Source organism: Scatophagus argus, chromosome 12 (genome assembly GCF_020382885.2).
Source record: "Scatophagus argus isolate fScaArg1 chromosome 12, fScaArg1.pri, whole genome shotgun sequence".
NCBI lineage: Eukaryota > Metazoa > Chordata > Actinopteri > Scatophagidae > Scatophagus > Scatophagus argus.
In genome coordinates this window covers 18,018,600-18,037,334 of record NC_058504.1, presented here as the reverse complement: position 1 = coordinate 18,037,334, position 18,735 = coordinate 18,018,600, and the positions used below count along the sequence as shown (strand labels likewise).

General features: G+C 38.8%; 2 protein-coding genes across 4 annotated transcripts; one reads left to right on the top strand and one right to left on the bottom strand.

Annotated features, from left to right (window-relative positions):
• Positions 1–201: 201 nt before the first annotated feature.
• Positions 202–8,468, bottom strand: zc4h2 (zinc finger, C4H2 domain containing). The gene is made up of 5 exons (XM_046406525.1): positions 8,261–8,468; positions 7,377–7,548; positions 6,945–7,117; positions 1,331–1,493; positions 202–935 (listed from the first exon to the last, which is right to left on the bottom strand). Exons 1-5 carry the CDS (start codon positions 8,311–8,313, stop codon positions 822–824), a joined length of 675 nt encoding a protein of 224 aa, XP_046262481.1. The 5' UTR covers positions 8,314–8,468; the 3' UTR covers positions 202–821.
• On the top strand, positions 7,056–18,651 carry LOC124068344 (moesin-like). 3 transcript variants are annotated; one of them, XM_046406521.1, is made up of 16 exons: positions 7,056–7,587; positions 9,895–9,997; positions 10,629–10,676; positions 10,872–10,955; positions 11,031–11,126; positions 11,314–11,436; positions 12,026–12,177; positions 12,280–12,363; positions 12,463–12,609; positions 13,558–13,654; positions 14,338–14,501; positions 14,654–14,784; positions 14,954–15,114; positions 15,493–15,585; positions 16,192–16,425; positions 18,175–18,651. In XM_046406521.1, the coding sequence occupies exons 2-16, from the start codon at positions 9,914–9,916 to the stop codon at positions 18,337–18,339; spliced, it is 1,863 nt and encodes a 620-aa protein (XP_046262477.1). In that variant the 5' UTR covers positions 7,056–7,587; positions 9,895–9,913; the 3' UTR covers positions 18,340–18,651. The 3 variants fall into 3 exon arrangements, with proteins under 3 accessions (XP_046262477.1, XP_046262478.1, XP_046262479.1); XM_046406522.1 differs by lacking the exon at positions 7,056–7,587 and having other exon boundaries at positions 8,829–9,997; XM_046406523.1 differs by lacking the exons at positions 7,056–7,587; positions 9,895–9,997; positions 10,629–10,676; ... (1 more) ...; positions 11,314–11,436; positions 12,026–12,177 and having other exon boundaries at positions 10,897–10,955.
• The last annotated feature ends 84 nt before the right edge of the window (positions 18,652–18,735 follow it).

Sequence of the window (18,735 nt, the reverse complement as noted above, 5' to 3'; positions counted from 1 at the left end):
CTTTATTATTATCATGATTATTATTATACATAATAATAATAAACTCACCCATTTGCCCAGTAAACACTGATTCATATGCTGATGGCTTTGTCTTCAGTTACTCTGCTTGGCTGCAGCTGTGTTTATGTTCGCACTGCTAAGTAACAAACAAATGTCTAGCTTTTGTTGTGAGTGTAAAAAAGGACAAGCTAACAAGGTTAGTACAAAACAGCCATTTATTTTATTATCACTGTATTAAAGTTAAACACACAACACTATTCAGAGCAAGTGAGTCTGGCCTTTTTTTTCTCCAGTCTGGTCACCTGAACACTGTAAACATTAAAACAACAATGTTTAATTTAACATTGCAATTTAACATATTCAAATTTTATATTGGCACAAAAAATACACAACAGACAGCCATGGAAGCATGCATGCATTGCAAAAAAAATGTAAAAAAATGAAAGAACAGTACATTATCTAAGGCAATACATGATAGCAACATGGGTAGAATTGTTTTACTAAGTTCCTGTTTGCATTATTGCAGTTATATGTTTAGGGACTAGTAAACCTACTATAGAAGTCATACAATTACATATAAACACACCCAAAGCACTGATAAAAACAAACAACAGAATGACATTACCAGATCTTGATCAATTGTTTCCAGTTTATGAAAAATGTACGAAGACGACTTGATAAGGTGGGGACAGTTTGTGGAAATTGTCCTGAAGCACAGATCTGCTACTTCAGCCATATGTTTAAAGTACATGGCTGACCTTAGATCAGTGCATTGGGCCAGGTCCCTTTAAACTGTACTTCAGCTGAAAGTAAAGTTCAATCTACTCATCTGGCTTCCTCTTGGGCTTCTTTGGGTTGCGGGAACGGCTCTTGGCCTTACACAATGGACAGATGGGAGCATTACGATGAATCTGCTGGTGGCAGGACAAGCAAGCCTAGAAAGGGGGGAGGTGAAAGAAATTTAGAGTAATATTAATAATATGTCCTTCAAGCTTTGCTGCACAGATAAGTAAGTAAGTGCCGGGGTGCCGGGTTGCATTTGGACGGCATCTGGATGGGTCTGCATGAGCTTTAATCTTTTATTTATTTAATTTAGGTTGGTTTGTGGCTTTGTTTCTGACAATTTCTTCCAAATCACATACAAATAGGAGCCAATTATATATTGGAAAATGCTTTTTCATTGTTCAGAAATAAGCTACAAGGTGCAATGTAATTAATTGACCTATGCCTTAATGGGAAACGGCTGTTCTATTATCAGGTCAGGCCATCCACCGACTGTTCAGATTAGAAAAAAATAGATATACTGCTATTTTAGTACTAACAGTATTACCTTCATAGGAGGGGGTTGCTGTCTGAAGGTGGCTGTTTGGCGTGCATCCTGCTTCCTGGACACCTGCAGCTGCTGTGCTGCTGCCGCAGCGGCAGCAAGGGATTCTGGGATCGCAGGCTCATGCGGTTCCTTTTGCCACTCTGCTTTTTGCTTCTCAAAGTAACTGTTCAAAGCAAATAAAGAGAGAATACTGGCTAGGATGATTCTTAGAGTTCATAAATCATATTACAGGTAAGATGATCTCATCTACTGTTGTTGTGTAGTGGATACATGGAGTGGCAAAACCAACTACAAATACACGTGAATTGGAGAAAATTTTAGTCAATCTCACACATTTTTATGTGCAAAAGTGCAGTCATTGTGAAAGTGTTTGTCTGCATGCATGTCAATGTCTGTGTGTGTGTGTGTGGTCAGGGAAGGGCTGGGAAAGAAACTCAGCCTTGAACTTTTCACCTGACTGGCCCATTTCCAAAAGTGTGAAAAAAAAACAAACCAAAGCATGATATCCCGTTTCTTAAAGCTCTCCAGTTTCTCTCAAAATAGGTTTGTGATAAAGTATTCACAGAAAAAAATTAATGGATTGTATTTCCTGTAACCATAATCCACCAAAGCTTCAAACACACAAATTTCAGTTAGTAGTGTACAGACTCAAAAGTCACTGTTTAATATCTACCTTGGTTTTAGGGTCACGGTTTAGTATGTTTTCGATACAGCAGAGAAAAACAAATAATATTTTATCATTTATCATGAAAAAAACAGTTAATGTTTTTAATGATGGTTTGCTTGTTTCGCCACCATTTAACAATAAAAAACATAATTTGCAACAATTTAGCTGTTTGTTTAGCCTAGATCTTCCCACTACTCAGAGTGGGGGAGAAAGAGAAGAGAGAAAGAAGCGTCCTGCTGCTCCCACCAGCTGTATCAGCACCTAGGTGAGCAACATGGAATTGTTTCACGCTTTTTTGTCACGCTCAAACTAGCTGCATGAACAATGCGGGTGTGGCGCAGAGCCACCTGCTTTTCTTTGTAGTGCCCAAGTTAATATGTTAGACCAAACACACAAAGCAATGTGACCTCAGTAGCGCCTAGAGACCTCAAATCCAGCCTATTATTCTCAGTATAAATAGACCTCAAAACGATCTGTTGACAGTCATATTGACATCATCCAGCGTTTCACTGCAATTTCACTTCCTATATCTGTAGAATATTCTACAGAAATTTAAAAAAAAACATCAGGTGCGGAGACTGGCTCTCATAATGGCGCAGGTATTAAAAAAATCTTGACCCATGCATCACTGCCCCCTACAGTTAATGTAAGTTTTTATGATGCGGATTCTGTCATTCTTGTTATCATGTAAATTAATGTGGTACATTTTAGCCTGATAGAGGTGAGCACGCTACACCTCAGTAATATCAAAAACTTGAACTAAAATACTGCTTCGCCTCACCTTATAAGATAATTACAGCCAGTACCATTTGTGTCTGGTAAAATGATCCCACTTTGCTGGCACCAAGATATGTAAGCGATCTTCCCCAGACATCATCATAAATCTCTTCCTCTGTGTTCTAAGAAAACATTTGTCTTTGTACAAAAAAATCCCAAGAATGATCAGCCCCAAATTTCTATAGTATCTCATAAGTATCTCATAAACTCAGGGAACCTCAAGGAGCGCAACACCAAAAAAGAATAGAGAGAAGACCACCTGGCCCAAAATGAACTCATCATCTACCACACAGTGCACAGCTGAACTGAGAAGCCAGTCTGATAACAATAATCTCAGCGTGCAGAGCTGCAGCAGCACACTTTCGCAGAACTAAAGTTCTTAATTTGTAAAGAAAATTTGCAGAATATAAACTGTCCTAACCAAACAAGGGGAAATGTTACAATTCATTTTGAAATTCTACAATATGTTCTCTCTGGTTAGCAAACCTTCCCAAATTGAAGATGAGCAAGATCGTCACATCTCGACAGCCGTGCCTGTACAGCAAATTTTATAGTGTTGAATCAACTCTGAGTCAGTTCTAACACTATGCTGGTATTTATTTTGTCCCAGTCTTTGCAGAGATAATTTAACACTTCCTAAAGTGTCAGTGTTAAAAGAACTATACAGAGTTAAAAATGAACTCTGTGTAACACCAGAGATAGAAATCCATGAAGATGCATTAGGAGAGGTGTGGTTTCATAACTCTGTGGAAGCTGAGTCCCAAACGCTGCTCAATGACACCAACTCCTTACACTTCTGAGTTAAATCAACTTTTAACAGTGCCATTTCAACTCTATATTATAACACTTTTGCTTAACACCGGAAAATTAACTCACAGAATTTTGCTGTGTGTGAGTGACGGACCAGCTCAACAACTGACAGAATCATTGCTGGTGGACTACTCTATATATTGGTCTGTCCAATGAATGAAAAGAAAAATCTTAGATCAAAAGTCTCTTTCTACAACTGTCCTAACATACATTTGAAAACACAAACGTCATCCTTGGCCTTGTTAAACACCACTGGCCATAAATAAACTAGTCATGAGGGCCCCAGGCCAGTGGCACACTGTTCTGTATTTAGAGCTTGATAAAGCCATGCACTGGGCTTGCCACCACATTTTGCAGTTTCCTACCCAGCAAAATGTCTAATATCCAGCAACTACTGAATTGTCCCTAGCTATCATTTTATTAATATCTTTTGATTAAAACAATGTAAATATAACCACTGTTGTCCAATAGAGTCCAGCCTCCCTAACCAAATATCACAAACAGGATTGGCTCTGCTGTTTCTTACATATGATATACACAACATATGAGAGACTGTAGTGAGGAAGAAACCATGCCTATACTAATAGTTCATGTGTGTGACCATTAAAGTTGGTTCATTTACTAGGCAACTGTGTGTAGCTGCGACACAAAGTTTTCATAGATTCAGCATTCGCTATGCCTGAGTAGCTAGCCAGATTTCACTTTCAAGGTGTAATTCACTGAAAGAAAAAATATACTTTCTGATAATACTGATAATATCAAGAGTCAGCAATAATGGTAGTAATAATACCAAACTGAGCCATAAATGTTTTCCTCACTGTTCACATCGCATGCAAAAATTTGCTATTTTGAACTGTGAAAGAGGAACCCTGACTCTGCAGTTGCTCAGACAAAGAAGGAGATGCAGGTGGAGAGGCAGGCTCACAGGTGAGGTTGAATAATACCTTTGTGATGTGTTAGTTCAGTTTTTAGATTTGTTACTTATGATCCATATGGCAATCATTATTGTGTCTCATTTCATAAGGTGAGCTGACTCATCCTCTCAGTCAGGCAAGATCAGCACTTTCATCTGTAAAGAACTACTTTAAAAAGTACCACCTTGATGGTGGTCACACCTCTGCCTTAGATAATACACTCATAACACCCCACTTCAGGATTGGCTCACACTACATGTTCCTGCAGTTGCCACTAATCTTGGACAGACAACTTAAACTAGATACACTGACATCAATGGGGCGATTTAAAAATTTGATGAGAGGTTTTACTGACTTTATATGTGACCGTTTTACTTCACATTATTGTATGTATTATTTTATTCTCTTTTATACCTCATTTTAATTGCTGTACCCATTACCAACATTACCAAGGATGTTTTGGATTTTCATGCTGCTGTATATACAAATGGATTTTGTTATGATTTTGTTATTATTATGTAATGATAACTGGCATTATCATTACAGCTAATATTATTTTCATTTTATTCATCTTTATTTTATTTAGTTTTTACTCTATACTCAGGTCTGGCTTCCAAATGAGATCTCGAGCAACACTGTGGCCATAAAAGCCTGCTCAACATTCCATAAAGATCAGTAACTAGATATTCAATTTATCTGGGTTCCTCAGACCACTGATGGCCATAAGATCCACCTCACAGAGTCTTAGCTGTCTAAATCCCAGTATGTTGTCTACACTTCTTGTCATAAAAAAAAAAATATGACAACACTCTGACCAGAAGGCAGGGAACTGCCATTTGTCCTTGACATTTGAGAGATCTGATCTGACCATCTGATCCAAAACTTCTCCACAAGGCAGTAAACCCATGTCCTCATGACTTACAACTGCCTGCCATTTCAACAGCTACCATCAAAGACTTCAGTCATGCTGCTAGACCAGCCAATAAAATACCTCACTGTCATAATCTTTGCTATCCCCCACCACCCAACATATCTGTCATTAAAATTATTGTTCGACATGTACCATGTACCATTGCTCAATGTTGCATTACTCTGGAGATTTAAATATCCACAATGATGTGGCATCAAATGGTTTTGTGACCGACTTACATCTTCATGTAGCAACCAAAGTGCTCTCTGTCCTGTACATATACATACATACACACGAACATACATACATTACATATATATGTATATATACAGTACATATATATATGTGTGTATATATATCTATATATATAGATATATATGTGTGTGTGTGCGTGTATGTATGTGTGTATATGTGGACTTGTTTCATCCATTCTTTCCACTGCTCAAAGTCTTGATAAAATGTATCTTTTTTTAATCAAACATAATATCATATGTTAACAAGGTTAAAAACAAATTTCCTAATTTGAATTCTGATGCCTATAAACTGCTCCAGCACGACGCTCTAACAGATGCTCTTGTCATGATCATAAATTATATTTCGCTGAGTGCTGTTGCAGCCTGATGCTGCTGCTGCCACTTGGTTGCTTTTCAGTGGTTGAATCTTGATTAATAGACTGAAGCAATGAATTAGTCTTTAAAGATCCAGTGTGCAGGATTTAGGGGCAGGAACTGAATACAATATTCATAATTAAGTTTTCATTTGCATATAATGATCTGAATCATAGAATGTTGGTTTTTTCATTGCCTTCAAATGAGCCTTTCATATCTCCAGAGAGAGCGGGTCCTCTTCCGCTGAATCCGCAATGTTTCACTGCCATATTTCCACAGTAGCCCACAATGGACAATCCAAACACTGGCCCTAGAGAGTGCCTTTTGTGTTTTTAGCGGACACCGTAAGATAGGGTGAGATGAGGGGTGTTCGGTTTCTTGCAATCTAAAGCCATACCACTGGGTACAACTAAATTGTACACACTGGACCTTTAAAGGACTGTGCTGAAGTGGTTCTATTTGACTTGGTGGGGCCCGATTCCATTGTATTAGCTACATTATATGTACTTGTGGCATATAAGTAAACCAAATTTACTAATCTACCCACCTGCAACTACAACTTACCTTTGGAACACTATGTCGCTACACGCTGAAACAGCATGTGTTACTACAATCAGAAGGATTGTACACAAATGTACCTTGACAGTGACAAAAGAATATTTAGTCTTGTGCTGTATTTTCTTCCAATTTGTACTTTGCACTTGTGAATTACTGTGTAGGATTTTGGTTGAAAAACACAATAGCATTTAAGTTAAAATGAAAACTGCTCAGTGTATGCTTAACTACCGTACAAGAAAATCGCATTTCATATGTAGTCAAACATATTTTCTGAAGTTTTCTGATCTACAGTATTTGTGAATAATTGGCTGTAAAAACCAGTGTGATAAGAACATTTTAGGAAACTGTTTGTTTTTGTGTGTATACTGACTCCAGAGAGAGCTTCTCCTCCTCTTCATTCAGGTTCGGGAGTCTGTGTAGGCCTAAAGTCATCCTGAGTGCATCGACATGCTCCTTCAGAGGTTTGTACTCATCATGCAGGCGGCGAGTGGTTTCTAGCAGCTTATTCAGGTCATTCTCTGACTGCTTGATGGTGCTCTCCATCTAAGGGGAAAGGATTGAGTATTTCAGAAATGCATTTATAATATATTCAGTATGAGTTATCTGTGGCTGTACCTAGTCATTTTATCTGTTATAATGAAAATAATATAGGCACTTTAATTGCATTCACTATATCTCTATTATGTGCTGTGGGTCAAACATTGCAATTCTCAATGCTGCTGATAAACTGTACTCTCCTGAAGGCTGAAATGAGATTTCAGTAACACTTCCTCTATAGAAGGAACCTATTCTAGTCACTCACCACATTGATATCAGCATGGATGAGCCGCAGCTCCTCCACATGTGCCATTTTCTCTTGCAGAAGCAGATCCATCTCTTGTTTGTACTCTTTCAGATGCTTCTCCTCAGACTCCAGAGCTTCAAACTCAATCTTAAGACGAGACTTGATCTTCTGCATCTGGACAGTCTTGTTCCTGCAGCCAGTGGCACAGACAAAAGGCACCAACTGTCAGGTTATTTCCCACACAGACGCAAAAAGAGAGACTCAACAAGATCTACAACACAAGACGTTATTTTTCATGTCGTACAGTGCACTGAATTTGTGTAGAATTACAAATGACTTAACAAATGTTTTATATTGATTTAAAGCTGAATGACAAACTACTACAGCCATGAATTATTGTACTAAGTGCAATAGAATGTGTGTATTTGTTACACAGTTATTAAGCATGGCTACAAAGAGCCATGCTTAATAAGAAGATACCAGGACAAACAAACACCATTTTGCCTGCGGTGTTCTGTGGACTAATGACAGGCCGATAAGCTTGCTAGCCAAGTTGCTAGCTTACCCACAGCAATAATTAGCAGTGCACATCTGGCATTTTGCGGATACACATCTGGAATGGTGATGTGTGTGTGTGTGATCTGAACACGTATTATAAGTACAGCCTATTTTTATATTTGTCAAGTGCTGATTGTGTGCCAACCACGTAGGAAACTATCTAAAACTAGCATAGCAAAACATATTAAAGGCAAGCTTCGCAGCAGACAGGCTAATTTTAGCTAGCTCAGTAACAAAAGCGAAGCCGGGGGGCTTATTCGCGGCCGGCTAACGTTAGCTAATTCTTCTCGGTACGTGTCAAACTGATGGCAAACCATTGCTTTAATTGCGCTTCCGAGTCTTACCGTATTTCCAAGATGTTTTCCAATTTGCACATTATTTCTTGTTCGTCCGCCATGGTTTGGCAATCCCTTGTCGTTCCCTTGGCCAGCTCAGCTACCCGTAGGGCCACGGTGGTCGCCTTGTTGATAAAAACACAATAGCCGATGTGAACGCGCACACGAACGCGCGCGCAATGTGAAACCTTGGCGACGTGTAATGAGTACACTGCACTTCCATGAGCTCTGCCTCACGCAGCCTGTTTTTGAACCGAAATACAAAGTGTCCAGTTCCCCTTTAGCCAGCTTTTAATGACGGGATGGAAACGAACTCACTCCACATTAACATTAAATATTAAAGAAATTCTCACAGTCTCACTGAAGACTTCTCAAAAATAAGAAGAAACAGGTTAAGAACACCTAAAAATGCAATATCAACAGACAGTTTCTGTCTACTTAGTTACAACTTCAGCCACCAAGGATGCATTGTCTATTCAAGTATTTAGATCAGATGACTTCAATAAAAGCAGCAATCCCACAAAAATAAATGTTCAAATATATATACAATATATATACAAATATATATATACAAATATATGTTCAAAACCATGTTCAAATTCAAAACATTCAAGAGCTTAAAATATTCTAAAACAGTCCAAAGTAGGCTAAAAGTAGGCCTACTTCCGATGTAGAATAGCTCTTGTCAGCGCTATATAATATTAATACATTATTGTATTATTATTATTATTACAGACGTTTTGAGCAGCATTTTAAGCTCGAGGTGGAGCCAACTGAAGCTATTTCACACAGCTCACTATTAAGCAGGTTATTCTAAAGTAGAGTATTGAATGATATCTGATTTATTCAGAATATTAATCTGTAAAGCTAAAGGGAATACTTTTTTAAAATTAACAATGTACTCTGAAAATTGTAATATGTTTATATCTGAAATGCAGTGAAGTAGAAGTAACATAAAATCGACCCAAGTAACTTGTAACATACAAGTACTTAAGATAAGAGATAAGATGAGACTTTACTGATTTTATTAAGTGTCCTACAGTACTTGAATAAATGTACTTATTTATGTTCCGCCACTGTATAGAGGACATGTCCACAGTATTTTTGAGGGGCAGTTTGGAGATGTGAAAATAATTATCATTTCATGATTTAAAATGACTACTTTTAGACTTGGTGCTTTTGAGAGTTATGGGATACATAAGTGAATAAACATACTGATTTAGTGATTGCTCTCATGAGGATTTATTTGGCTGGCTATGGTCCCGTCAGCCCCCACAAACACAACACACCACCACACCAACCCCCTAAATCACTGAATGCCATAACAACATATGCTTAAAAAAAAAAAACTGGAAAGATTATTAGATTAGTAGAATATACTGGTGCCCTCACTGCTGCTGGCACATTCGGTGCTGCTGAATTACTGTTGATTTGTGTCTCACTATAAATAGATTTGGGAGACAAAGAGCCTGGGTCCTAGATGAGTGATACACAGTCAAAACCTAATTAATAAAAGAAAACTTCACAGAAGATGAAGGTTGCCTCTCTACAACAAGTGGGCCCCGGGCTGCCATTGGATTAGGCAGAGAGAAGTACTTGGGAACAATACAATGGTCTATTCTCATTCAGTATAATCCTTGTAGGTATTGCAAGCAGTTTCATATGACTCCACAGAGAAAAGGCTACTACAAGCACCTCTCTGAAGAAGTGTTTCGGTTACAGATTAAAAAACCGCAAATGTCAACTGTAAGTAGCTACCTTTCATATTTTTATATTTTCATTGTCACTGTGTCACATTTAGGTGAAATGTTTAAATTGCAAATTTCGTGAACCAGCTCTGTAATGTCTACAAGAAGGCTTTAGTTGGTAGTAAACTTAAGAATTAATGTAGAGGAAAATCTATGATGATATTTTGCCCAGTTGTCAGATGTTTTTATAATCTGTTGTGTGTTTGTCTTCCTTATTGTGTGTTGTCACATTATCTACATAAACAAAACTGTAGCAAAGTTAAACTTGTTTTTGTTTTCATGAATGTTCATTGAAACAGTCAGTTCAGTAAGGTTTAAAACTGTATATTATTATTAATATTATTATGTTATTATAGATATTAATGAAAGCCTGCCTCGCTAAATCTCAGAGGTTTTTTTTAAAAAAAAAATGGAGCAAACCATTTTCTTCTATGCTTCTTTTTTCTATTTTATAAGTCTTAATCAGCAACTGCAGATATGTGTCTTTAGTTTGATGCTAATATGCAAGATTAACGCTAAATGGGTGTTACTGTTTTGACCCAGTCGTTAATGCTTATGCATCATGGAATGAACCCCCATGTTCTCAGTTAAGTCTAAAATATACTGTGGGCTTCATTTTTTGATTGTAGTCCCCACCAACCTCTTGCGATTGGATGCTCCTGGTTGAACAGAAGAATGTAAGGAATCCTCTTTTTGGTCATTTTGCTGTCAAAGAACCAACAAATTGTTTCAAAGAACAAACAAAATTATGACAGATCTTTTTCACACAGTTGTCACTCTGCATTGTCCTTGATGCTTCCCCAGTGACACAGATGAATGTGCAGCAGGGATCTTTTCCTCCTGTATCTCAGTGTCAGTGTTTTCTCTGGCAGATAAATGTCCGCGTTACAAGCATGGATGCTGAGCTGGAGTTTGCTATCCTGCCCAGCACAACTGGCAAACAGCTTTTTGACCAGGTACACTGTGCATTACAATCAAACAGGTGCTTTGACCGACAATCGTGTGACAATGTTACTGTTTAATATGTTTAGATAGTGAAGACAATTGGGCTGCGAGAAACCTGGTTCTTTGGCCTCCAGTACCAGGACAGCAAGGGATTCTCCACCTGGCTGAAGTTGAACAAGAGGGTGAGGAGAATGTTTGTGTGCCAACTTTACATCTCTTGATAACAAAACTTGACTCCCTTGACACGAGGATTTAAATGAAGATGTAATCATGGTTGTGGCTTTTTTAATGCTACTGTTTCACCCCATTGAGGCTAATTAGTACGTTTCTTCATTCCGGCATCCCTCTGCTGGTGGATGCCAATCCCAGGTGACAGCTCAAGATGTGAAGAGGGACAACCCTCTGTTGATCAAGTTCAGGGCCAAGTTTTACCCTGAGGATGTCGCAGAAGAACTGATCCAGGAGGCAACACAGCGCCTCTTCTTTCTACAGGTGAATGATAAGTGCATGCACATTGACACTTTTAAAGGGAATCAAGTTTTAAATTTGCACGCCTAAAACATGGGATTATGGTGATGGGCTTTCCTAATTATTCTTATTCAGTTTCTTATTAGTTTCTTGTATTTGCACGCCATGCGAATGATCCAGGTCCATCAATCATCTATTGATTTATTTAGCATGTCTCAAGAGATAAATTAATGGGTTAAGGACAATAAATTCATATTAAATGGATATCGTAACATAAACAATGCTGTCATATGCAAGTGTGGTGCCCCCAGATGCAAAGTTAAATAATGAATCTCAGACAAAACAAAATACTGAACCCAACTTAACGACTAGTGGGAGTGTGATGACTCTTGAGGATTACATTAATCTTCATGGGTTTTCCATAAGGGAGTACAGGCAAAAAATGAATCCAGGTACACTAAATAAACACCAGAACACATACAGTTTATTGTTGCGTGAGTCACATTAATATTATGTATCATCATGTATGATACCTTTACACAGAGAGCAACATCAAACATTAGGAATTCATGTGTTAAAGCAGATTTGTCTGATTTTTTTTCCTGTGTTTTAGGTAAAAGAGAGCATCATAAATGATGACATATACTGCCCACCTGAGACTGCGGTGCTCTTGGCCTCTTATGCTGTTCAGGTCAAACACGGGGACTACAGGAAAGACTATCACGTACCCGGATACCTAGCAAGGGATAAGCTGCTGCCACATAGGTACTGGGTCCTATGGATATCAGCGTTAACCAAAATTCAAGTTAAGTCCGAGTTCACTCACATGAATTCTATCTGGTGTTTCCTCTTTACTAATAAATTCAGGGTTCTGGAGCAGCACAAGCTGAATAAGAATCAGTGGGAGGAAAGAATCCAGGTGTGGCATCAGGAGCACAAGGGAATGCTGAGGTACCACAGTCTTACTACAAAAAGTTATTAATGCATTTTTTTTTTTTTTTGCTAACTGGTATTTGGTATAAAACTGATATAAATTGCTCCTCACCACAGAGAAGATGCCATGGTGGAGTACCTGAAGATAGCCCAGGATCTCGAGATGTATGGGGTCAACTACTTTAACATCAAGAACAAAAAAGGATCAGAGCTCTGGCTGGGAGTGGACGCACTGGGGCTGAACATCTATGACAAAAATGACAGGTAAGATCGCCATTTAAAATGTTGTTTAAAGTTGTTGTGAATCAATGTATGCTTACTGTTGTATGTTATTTTTAACATTTGTTCGGGGCATGGTTCTAGAGATGGTAATGTTGGTCAGTCTTTTAGGCAATCAGCCATATCTCAATATCTCAACTATGAAAATGATTAAAGACATTCATGTTTCCCCAGTGGATGAATCTACCGACTTTGGTGATCTCCTGATTTTTCTATTATCACAGCAAGGTTTTGTTTTTTAGTGAAATATCTCAAAAATTATTGGATGGATCTTCAGAAATTGCAGTACAGATATTCATAGTCCCCAGAGGATGAATCCTAATGAACTGTGCTCCCCAAACTTTTCCTCTAGTGCCATCAACAGGTCACAGTTCTCACTCATGCAGCAAAATATCTCTACATGTAGATATTTATGATTTTTGGACTTTTTCTCTCGCACTACCATCAGGTTGACATTTTTAGTTCAGAGTGATAAGTGTTGACTGGGGGGAACTTCAAACAACCAAGTTCCCCCCAAGAATGACTTTGCTGATCCCTTAAAGATCCCCTCCAGACATGGCTTAAACTCAGATTCAAGGTGAGCATAGAGAAACTTTTCCCCTCAGCAGATGAATGTGAAAACAGCTTTCTGCTCATTGGAGGTCAAACATCCAAATTAAGGACCAATAACCAAAACTCATTTTTAGTAGGGGACTGAAGCTTCACATCTACAGCTATCATCTGGTTTGGTTTATTAAAACACCTGTAAAATAATGATTGCTCATCAGCCATGTTTGTTGTGTTTAGTGCTAATTCGCAAGTTCTAGCAAGCTAACGCACTAACCTAAGATGGTGAACATGATGAACACGAGTAGCATACTGTATACTGTATATACATTGTCACTGCGTTACTCTAACTATACCACTGACTATGCCAATACCAATGTATTACAGGATGACTCCAAAGATTGGCTTCCCCTGGAGTGAGATCAGAAATATTTCCTTCAATGATAAGAAGTTTGTCATCAAACCAATCGACAAGAAAGCCCCGGTATGCAAAAGTCATTATCAGATATTAGCAGGAAATGCAGTACACATGATCACTGCTGCCTGACCATATTAAAAAGGATTAATAAATAATAGAAAATATGCTATTTTTCCTACGTACTTAAAATCAGACATTCTGGGTGCCTTTTGTGCCGCTTCATGGTGTGTTGAGCTTATCTTAGTTCTTCATTCACAGATTCTTGTGGATGGGATTGAGAGCTGCTCCTTCTCTAGATCTTAAGGTTTAATATGTAGTACTCATCATCTCAGTATTATAATGAAAACATTTTTACAACTTCATACAAGATCCTGCAAGTATGTGATGTTATGATCTTTTCGTATTTATTCACTGTGACTGTAAACAGGAGGTGTGAGAGAACCCAACATCTTTGTTTTGTTGAAATTACTAATTTTGCAATGCATAAACTAGCACAAGTGGTGTAATGAGAGCAGCTGCTACTTGAGCTCATTCACAAACGCAAATTTAGACTCATACTTCAATTCGGCTTCTGACTGCAAACATAGATTTTAGAAAGGCATTCAAAATTCCAAAACTAATAAGATTCTCCGAAACAAAACTATCCCTTTGGATTATTTAAACCCAGGCTTAAGTGTAAAACAGATCTGAGGTGCTGAGGTATGTCATAAATCTGGGGCGATCACTGAGTGCTAATATTTGTGTTAAAGGACTTTGTTTTCTACGTACCTCGTCTTCGCATCAACAAGCGTATCCTGGCCTTGTGTATGGGCAATCATGACCTGTACATGCGCAGACGTAAGCCCGACACCATTGAGGTGCAGCAGATGAAGGCCCAGGCCAGGGAGGAGAAGAACAAGAGGCAGATGGAGAGGTAAGGAAAGAGGAGAGGAGCTAATGAAGGTTTGCTTGCTTTTTTTTTTTAGAGTTTAGAGTTTACAGTGTGTTCTCTCTGCTTTAAGAAAGAACTGTCAAGAGATATAGTTTTGTTGTCAGATGTGTATTTATGCACAATTCTCCTGTCAGGGCTCTGCTCGAAAGTGAGAAAAAAAAGCGAGAAAATGCTGAGAAGGAAACAGAGAAGATTGCTCGTGAGACCATGGAGCTGATGGAGAGATTGAGACAGATTGAAGAGCAGACAAAGAGAGCACAAGATGGTCTGACAACTTTCTGACTACAAATGTTTTGCAACTTGAGTTTTGTTTTTTCTGTTTAAGAAAATTAAAAGAATGGCTTAGGACTATTCAGTATTTGTGCTTTTAGGATATCTACAAAGCTTACACTATGTGAACACGTGTGGATGCACAATGTGCATGTGTGTTTCAGAGCTGGAGGAGCAGACTCGCAGGGCTCTTGAGTTAGAGAAGGAGAGGACAATAGCCCAAGAGGAGGCTGAGCGCCTGGACAGGGAACGCAGAACTGCAGTGGAGGCTAAAGCAGCCCTGCTGTACCATTCTGAAACCCAGATCAAGAACCAGGAAAGCCTGGTACTCACACACATCTGCATGTTGACTTTAACTGACTCGAGATTAACCTGAAGAAATGCAAATATAAGGTGCATTTTCTCTAAACCTACAAACTGAAATGTTTGTTGCATTAAGTACAAACAAGGCCGGTAAGTTATTTATGTCATAAAGTTCAAATTCAGCTTCATAGTATATTTTAAATGGTTAACATTTTTAACTGATTTAATTTAAAATGTAGTTTACCCAAACCATGGTGCTGCATATGACGGTATCCATGCACACGCAGACACACACACGCACATTGTCTTTGACATAGATGTGCACCCGCAGACGGAGCATCGTGACCTGAGATCAGGAGCACTCTTAACTCTCATCCAATTTGTGTGTATGTGTGTATAGGCCTCTGAGCTGGCAGAGCTTACCTCTAAGATCTCACAGCTGGAAGACGCCAAGAAGAAAAAAGACGAGGAGGCAAAGAGATGGCAGAAAAGGGTGAGAATTAATGAAGGAAGAAAGCATGAGAGAGATAAAGGATGAATCAAACATGAGCAAAGAGGGATGTCTGACACTACTAAGTGTTAGGAAGGAGGTACAATGGAAGTGATACGTCAGTCACAGACAAGTATATCACTACTAGACTGTCAAACTGTAATTCGCTGCAATGTTACATTCAACAGACTTCATCCCGGTGAACCCTTCCAGCAATATATTACATACATATAAAAATTTTATCCAAGATTTACCCAAATTGTTACAGAACTCATTGCCTACAAATAAGGAGTGCTGGTCTGAACTTGCATGTTGTCTTCACATTATTTAGTAATACTGCTGTTAGTGTTTTGTAATGACCATGAGTGACCACTGCACGCAATGATGAATGACCCTTTAAACAGTACTAAAATGTATGTTAAAGTGGCAGATGTCACCACAGACTACCCACTTATCTTTTACTCCACAAAGGTATCTTCATTTATTACAACGTTGCAGTATGGTGTTCCTATACAAGCCCCATTTTTCAAATCATGATGATCCTTTAAACCAATCTTACAGGCTGCTTTAATTAAAAAGCACTTCACTGCAAGTCTTGTGTGTTGACAGGCAATCGTAGTAGAAGCTGATCTGGAGCGAACCAAAGAAGAGCTGAAGACTAAACTCATGGGTGTCCACATCCAGGATTCGGTCCACACTCATATGCATGAGCACGACGAGACGGATGAGAGCAGCGCAGAAGCGAGCGCTGAGCTGACTTCTCCAGGCATGGTCCGAGATCGCAGCGAGGAGGAAAGAGTAACAGAGGCCCAGAAGAACCAGAGGCTGCAGAAAAACCTCAAGGTAAGGTTAAGTGAATATATTCAAATTTCTCTTACCAGCCCTCAGGTTAGAGCTTAAGACATTATAATAAGAAATAACGCAGACAGATGGATCAGTCCTTCAGTGCTCTAATTTAGTGGTTTTAGGTTCATTAAATAATGCACTCTGAAATTTAAGAACCACCTTGTTGAGCCCATTTCATCATTGCCTGAACCTGCATTTACTCTAATGGCAACCAGATGATAATTGCAACAAATCAAAATCACGTTGAAATGAGCGTCCAAATTCTCCCTCAAAATATATTTTAAGTATTTTACATTACATATGCAGCATATAGTAATGGGACACACCTCTTTATTATTTAATTCAGGTGTAGTATGCAGCTGTTTATCAGGAGTTGGGTTCAGGCCCTTACTTCCAGTGAAGGGAAATCTTAATACTTCAGCATACCAAGACATTATGGTTAATGCTATGCTTCCAACTTTGTGGCAACAGTTTGGGGAAGGTCCTTTTCTATTCCAGCCTGAAAGTGACCCAGTGCACAAAGCAAAGCTCCATAAAGACATGGTTGGATGAGTTTGGTGTGGAAGAACTTGACTGGCCCACACAGAGTCCTGACCTCAACCCCATCCAACACCTTTGGGATGAACTGGAACAGAGATTGTGAGCCAGGCCTCTTTGTCCAACATCAGTGTCTGACCTCAGTATTGCTGCACTGCATGGATGAGCAAAATTTCCCACAGAAACAAAATCTCAAAATATTGTGGAAAGCCTTTCCAGAGCTGCGGAAGCTGTTACAGCTGCAAAGGTGGACCAACTCCATATTATTGTCTCTGTATTTAGAATAAAATGTCCTTGTCCCTGGTGTCCCAGGGCTTTAGTCTACATAGTGTACATGTGCTACGATGCTACCAGCATGGCTCTATGGCATTGTCAGCCTGTTGGCCCTACTGTAATATCTCCACAATCGTTGGATCAAAGTTTTTCACAGACATTCATGGTCTTCAGAGGACATCTCCTAACGACTTTGGTGATCCCCTGACTTTTGATTTAGCATCACTTTTGTTTTTTAGTGGTCTTAAAAAGATTGAGATCCATGTCCCCCAAGGATGAATCCAAATGACTTTAGTGTTCTCCTGACCTTCATTTATTTTATTTCCCCCAGGGATCAATAAAGTATTCTCATTTAGAACATATTAGACTTAATAAATCTGACATGTGTCTTAGCGTTGCACATTAAGCCACAGTTGATGCCACTTCCTTGTCCCACCCCAGTGTAAGGTTTGAAAGGGGCTTTTTATTGCTGTTGTGTAGTTAAGGATTTTTAAAGTGTTTTGGTACATTCATTATGTTGTCTGTTGACATAGTCATATGGAGGTCTTGACTCTTCTGTAAAGCTGGCGGCTTAATTGCCACCAAAAATCGTGTTTCACCAAGAACTAAGTGCACTCTGCATAATTAAATGTTGTTGCAGGTACATTATCATTCTGTTGTTTTCATTCAAGTAGCAATCTCATGCAGACCATTCAAACCTATTACAAATGAAATAAAATAGGTCTTTATCGCACAACCAAAACAAGATATGATGTTGCACTGAGGACTCAACACAGAAATGAACTTAATAACTATGGACAATAGATAACAATGTCTTCAGCTGGGGGTTGAGGGGAGTACAGGATTGAGGTGAGAGTTGTGGGTTCTGAATAGCCTCCTAAAGAGTCTCAGGGAAGAGAATTTCATTCACTGCCTCCTGTTTGTGTTATTTTTCAGTTCCTGAGCACTGAGCTGGCTGGAGCTGTAGATGAGAGCAAAAAGACCCCCAATGACCTGATCCACGCTGAGAATGTGAAGGCAGGCCGTGACAAATACAAGACCCTACGTCAGATTCGTCAGGGCAACACCAAACAACGCATCGATGAATTTGAGTCCATGTGAGAGAGGCTGCTGTGGATTCACTCAGAGTGAAGACAAGATAAGAATAGATGACAAAATCAGACGCACTGAGAGATTATAAAAGAGTAGGTGGAGAGTACAGGATAGGTAGAAATTAGCCTGACATAACAGAGTGAATATGATGGTAAATTATATTGTTACTGTGCTTCGATGCCTTTAAGGTCCATGATTTTAATGCCATTTCATCTGGAAATAAGTCAGTGCAGAAAAGTACATTTTTAATTTCATTGGAAGAAAAAAAAAACACATTAACTGTCCACTTCTGTGTTGTGAGACAAATATGTATGTCTTTCATGAAAAATGTAAATTGTATTACACACACTTGAATCTCAACATGCCAACTACGGAAAACCCTCTGAATATTGATTAATGAACACA